Source organism: Musa acuminata, chromosome BXJ1-8 (assembly GCF_036884655.1).
Source record: "Musa acuminata AAA Group cultivar baxijiao chromosome BXJ1-8, Cavendish_Baxijiao_AAA, whole genome shotgun sequence".
NCBI lineage: Eukaryota > Viridiplantae > Streptophyta > Magnoliopsida > Zingiberales > Musaceae > Musa > Musa acuminata.
Window position 1 is genome coordinate 34,822,426 of NC_088334.1, and position 6,091 is coordinate 34,828,516.

A 6,091-nucleotide genomic window follows, 5' to 3' on the forward strand; every position below is an offset into this window, starting at 1 on the left:
TTTGCAGTTCAAACAAAATCCAAGTTAGCGTAATGGGACTTTCTCAATCACACCAACTAATGCCTCTCAACTACACTGCCTTATGGGACTTTCTCAATCACACCAACTAATGCATCTCAAGCACTAGCATGTCTAGAACTAATAGCAAATTTTCTAGTCCACAATGGATTTTGACAGGTGGGTTGAAATTACATATGACTAATCTCCAGCATCGAAGGTCCCATTCTTCCTATTATAGCTGCAAGCACTTCACGAAATATCAACATCCAGTTGGAAGAAACCTCAACAACAAAGGCCTATCGCAAAGGAATGCATCACTGAAAGTTCGTTCATTAGAATTTCCAATATGAAGAACCTTCCACATACAATTGTGTAAAAGAGGCTCAAAAACAGCACATTTAACTCATGAGAGTCTCTTATAAGATGGCCGGCACACTACAATTTGGAATCCAAGGCCAACAATATCTTCTTTCTTGGACCCTGGAACCACCCAAATAAATCAAATTAAGAAAAGCTGAAAACCTAAAATTATGTCTCAACCTATCAAATAAATCATAATGAAGAAATCAAAGGGCCATGAAACAGCAGCCAACCTTGGGCAATCAAGAAAAACTAATATATTTTAAAATATTTAAAAAAAGGAACAATAGACACTTGTATCAATCACAAAGCAAATTTCATGACACTAATCTTTGTCTGGGAACTTCGAACACTACCTCATCACACTGGTTTCTTAAACTCATTTAAGATCATACTTTGCTTTCTTTTTTCTTTTTTCTTTTTTTGACTGATTAACATGATAAACAAAAAAAAGAACAATGGAATAATTAAAAATGATAAATATTTATGAAAAATTCAATAAAAAAGGGAATACCATTGGAATTCCAAGAGCCCTGAGATCCTCATCATTCATATGCTTGAGAGCTGCCATGTCAATCTACATTTCAACAAGAATGCATATTACTCGAAACCTTTGCATGTACATACAAGCGCAATCAAAATAAAAAATATTAGATGATGAAAAAAGAGTACCAAACAGCATACCTCTTCTGCTTGGAATGTAATTGAATATTTTTCTAGACCCAAAGACTGTAGGAATCCATCTACCAACGACTCAGACTGTGCAAAAATACGAGTGTCATAACCAAGAAAACCAGGGTGGTGGCAATAATAGAAAATCAAAACAAAAAAATGCAATAGTAATATTAGAAAAGTGTTGTGTTTTATCGAAGCCCAAAATCAAGCCCATTAGAAAGGAAAGGGGAGGTGTGTCATCAGAGGCCTGAAGTTACAGCTTACAAAGCACTATCAGATATTATTGAACAAATGTAACTTTACAAAAGATGAACTCAGCATGATTCACTAAATATGTATTGCTATATAAGCATCTCTAAACATACAGATAAGAAGACACCTATTTTGAGCTCAGCATGATTCATACAAAATGACATTAATTCTGCTCTACAGAATGGAAAAAGCTACTAGAAAAATTCATATATGTACATGTGCATAGTTAATTTGACATTGGAAAGTGTACTCATATTTTCACTTGTAATATCAAGAAAATTCTTATTCTAAAAAGACAATGAAGAAAGGCGGTTGTTTCTGAAACAAACTTAAAAGTGCATTGTTGAAAACCTATTAAGTATTAGAGATTAAACGTAACAAACCATGAAGTTACTCCTGCACTGCAGCTTGTGAGTGGTTACAGCAAAAAAAAAAGAATGTATACCTTGCGCTTAGATGAATTTCCAACAGTTGAGTTGGTCGGTTTCTTTGCTTCTTGTTTAGGTGGATCATGTCGGAGACTTTTCTTAATGGTTCCAGAAATTTCTGATACTCGTTTAGCCTTTGAAGTATCAATATTTGGTGGTTGTGACTGCATTGTACCAGAGAGTTTGTCACGAAGATCTCGGACTACAGATGCCTTTCCACTTTGGTAACCTTGTTGAGAACCTTTCTTTTGAAGCTTCCATCTAAGATCAGTGGGATCAACAGATTCTGCAAATGTAAAACATCCAATCAATGACATTAAAAAGTTAATTTAAAGAAAAATGAGGGACTACTGATCAAGTTTGGTAGGTCATAGATCTTTGTACTGGAAGCTTCAGGTCGCCTGTCATCCTCATAAAGATCATGCTTCCATTTGTCATCACTTTGCCGTTGCCTGAAAAAAAGCACAAGAACTACTTATGCAGGTGGTTGAAAGCAAATACAGATAAAACAGAGCCATGTCCATAACATCATAATAGAAACTCCATAAACCTATAAGCATTATCATGAAGAACATCAAAAGGAAAACAACAAAAGCAGAACTAAAAATAAGCAAAAGATAATGTGAATTTACAAAAATTTATAGCATCGTAAAGCTTGTTGAACTGTCATTGACACCTTCAATGCACTTTGTTTCATTATAAAAGAAGGGCCCACCTGCTAATTATCATTAAGCTAATAAGCTCCTTTATTATATTCTTGCCAACCAGCAGATATACAAGTAGTCTAGTTTATCTAATCATAATTAATATTATCATGGAATTCACTTTTCTTATCATTTAAGGTACAATACCAAATAGCATAAGTCTTCAAAGTACAAAGACCAGAACTGTGTCGACACAAACTTAATTGCAGGCTAGTTACACATGGATAGAAAGGATAGGTAAATTGTTTTCTTCTCCAGAATTAAAATGAATTCAGTTAGGGCTGCAAATTAGGCTGGCCTCAACCAGAACCTGCTCAACTAGGGTTGGGTTATTTTTAGGATATCTTGACTCAAAACCAACATAGGTCAAGTCTTCACTGCACCAATCCAACCAGAATCCACCTTGAACTCTATTTAACACAAACTATCCAACATGAAGCCTATGCTAAATGCAATAGACAGTTTCATTAGTACCATTTACATAAAATTTTGACTAGACATATTTTATATAACAATACCTAATACCCAACCTTGATCAACCCAACAAAACTGATCACAAACCTGAGCTTTGGTTATGGTTTGGAAAACCGTATTTATCGGTCCAACTGGACTTGGCAAGTTCAGCCGGTTCCGTTAAAAGCTGTTTTTTCACTCTTTTAACCTGGACAGCTGTCAACAGTTGTTCTGTCAACAGCTGACAGAACAGATTATGATTGTCGATAGCCCTCCTCCTCTCCTCTCTCCTCACCCTCCTTCCCACCATCTCCTCCTCTCCTATGGAGTTCTCTTTAATCCATGCCGACTTGTACGCTGCCATATCCTGTTTTGGTACATGAGAATGTATTGAACCAATGCTGGTCCAGCCAAAGACTGAATTTTAAAATAACCATACAAGCAACACTAAAGTCCCTTATATGATAGATGGTTAATATCTACCTAACATTTGAATTGTTATCATAGGCATGATTTGACAATAAAAAAAAATATTTAACTGAAAGTTGGTAAAATTAGCCTAGAGGTGAAAAGAAATGAACAAATGTAAGCCTAGATTGCAAAATTTAGTCCACAAAAGCATTAATTTATTTTTCAGAGAAACAAATTGCATCAATTGAGTCTAATCTAAAGAAAGAACAGTTTGATGACCACAACCCCTCTAATACTTTTTTCCGTCATCTATTAAACTACTCCCAAAAATAAATCCTCCTGATCTCCTACCAGGATATGCGGTTTTTCAGTTCTCAGAATTGGAGTGACCATGACTCTCTGCATGGTTACAGCCATGACATAGCTTTCATCCAACAAAAATAGAAATCAAACCTCTCTGAATTAATATATAAAGTTTTTATTTTCTTTCTTTGTTGCATAGTAAGCATTGCCTTGCTATAAAATAGAAAACAAATTAACGACAGGGCTACAAGATTTACTTATGGTGGTCCAGCAACTTGCAGTGCCTTCTCCTGAAGCTATAACCCCTTCTGTGGCAGTTGAGAAATGAAGAAGCACAATAATCATGTGCTCTCCCTACCCTCCAAATAAAAGATAAAGAAAGAGCAACCTATCTACGTCTTAGCTGGACCAATCAACAACCAAAACAAAAGCAAAACAAAGCAAAATTATCACAAATAAATGGAGATCCTTATTAGTCCACGTATGCCCAGCAATCATGAATCCATGTAACCTAACTAAATATCTAAGTGTCCCATGGTTTACACAACTGAAAGCAATAGATACCAGGATACAAAGTCAATTTGAATATTACATAAACTAACGCAAAACAGATATCTGATTGACAAACAGAAAATGAACTGCAAAAATTCACCAAGTATACCATGCAAGAGTAAAGTTAAGACCTCACATGGGAAAGAACTGTTTCGTTTTTCTTCAGTAACAATATAAGAAAAAGCTTTTTACTCTCTTCAGATCAACAGAACAAAAACATTAGCCCTAAATTTCCATTCATTTGATGAACTAGATAGCTTATCAACCCATTGCCCTATTGTGACCGACTACAACTGATACTCTTAACTCATATATGCAACTTTAACAATGGTGAAATCCCACTGGATATGCTGCAGCAATCCAATACCTTCTTATGAATTCCAATATGTCAAGGGTACCAGGATCATCACAGACAGCAAGAAAATGGACAAAGAAAAGGAGATATGTATCAACTCGTCCCATAAATCACTACATGCCTAACTGAATCTTATTATCTGTCTCCCCAAAAAAATAAATAAATAAAACAATCCCAATCTCACCTTAAACCCTAATTTTCCAGTCACTTATCCACCGGTTAAAAGAAGAAAATGAGTAATTTACTGTAAGGTAATAATTCCAACAGATCATTGATGAATCCCAAATGTGAAGTACATATCTCCTCTTTGAGTAGTATCTAAAAGGAGAGTATTAAAAAGGTTTCACATGTCAGGATTAACAACATTTATTCATATAAAGGACTAGTTAATAAGTGGCCTTAGTTTACATTTATTCCTATGAAGAACTACTTAATAAGTGGCCGTAGCTTAAGTCTTGTTCTACCACTTGCCTTTTCACAGTGCATCAGCATATCATATCTTTAGTTGTATCATTGTACCAAACTTACTCTCACAAGAACACAACATTCCTTAGAAAATTGAAGATGCTTTTAGCAGCTTAATTACAAAAGTTGATGTCCTGCACCAAACATCCCTCATCTAAGCTGGATGCTAAACACACAAGAACGCCTTCTGTCACAGAAAAAAAGGTGGAACATAGCATACTAAAGCAGATTTCAGGCGATAGAAATAACGAGTAATTCGTGCCGCAGAGAAGCGTCAGGTGGCAACAAAGTCCAATAAAAGGCAAGTCAGGTTAGCATATCTTTTCCACTGCCTGCATCTTTAAGGTAGTAGGAACCAATCGAGACCAAGAAAATCTTGCCCTAGAAGAGAACCACCGTAGGTTCGTTCTGAGCCCACGTATTTGCCCATTTTACCCCACAAAAAATTAAACCTAAGCATCAAAACATCCTACTTGCCGCAAGCGAAAGTGGAAATCAACGAACAGCAAACCCAAATGAAAAGACAAAGAAGAAAGCTTAGTAGCTCGAATGAACGATTAAGAAGATCGCACCTTTTGGCCGCTACGACACTAGAGCGGCCGACATCGCCCCCGAGATCCCCGTGCAGGCGCTCTTTAATGGATCGCTTGCGTCCCGCCGATATCTGATCCGCGTACATCTCCGTTCTCGGCCGCGGATGAGAGAGGAGCCAAAAGAAATCCTACAAGAATCGAGGCAGGCGTGGAACCGGAGAACTATAGGGTTTGCTGGGAAGTCTGCGAGAGATCTATGGGAACAGAAGGGTCATACGAATGTAGAAGACATCTCTGTGGGTTCGTTAAAGACCTGAACCGGACAGCAGCGCATACATGTATTATGCACGTTTTCCCAATAATAGATGTGAATACATCTTCTTATAATTGATAATTCTGTTCGGGTACGTCAACATATCTTTTAACCAAAAATATTTATTCCAATCTACTCACTCAAATAGTTTTCTTTTTTCTTTTTTTCTTTTTTATATAATTAAAAAAAAAATTAGTCAGATTTCAGTAGGATGAAGATTAATTTTGGGTAGGGTAAATTGTGCTACATGGTTGTTAATTCGAAATCAACTAAAGTCCTTTTCTAAG

The 6,091-nt window shown here is 36.2% G+C and overlaps 1 protein-coding gene across 1 annotated transcript; it reads right to left on the reverse strand.

Moving 5' to 3' along the window:
* Positions 1–314: 314 nt before the first annotated feature.
* On the reverse strand, positions 315–5,773 carry LOC135587740 (uncharacterized). Its single transcript, XM_065079470.1, has 6 exons — positions 5,531–5,773; positions 2,100–2,167; positions 1,733–2,001; positions 1,045–1,119; positions 875–937; positions 315–480 (listed from the first exon to the last, which is right to left on the reverse strand). Exons 1-6 carry the CDS (start codon positions 5,635–5,637, stop codon positions 436–438), a joined length of 627 nt encoding a protein of 208 aa, XP_064935542.1. The 5' UTR covers positions 5,638–5,773; the 3' UTR covers positions 315–435.
* Between the last annotated feature and the right edge of the window lie 318 nt (positions 5,774–6,091).

Coding starts and splice junctions, on each gene's coding strand:
- LOC135587740 (XM_065079470.1), bottom strand. CDS start 5,637: ATGTACGCGGATCAGATATCGGCGGGACGCAAGCGATCCATTAAAGAG. Junction 2,168..5,530: donor AGTGTCGTAGCGGCCAAAAG/GTGCGATCTTCT, acceptor GCTTTTTTTCAG/GCAACGGCAAAGTGATGACA. Junction 481..874: donor GGGCTCTTGGAATTCCAATG/GTATTCCCTTTT, acceptor GGGTGGTTCCAG/GGTCCAAGAAAGAAGATATT.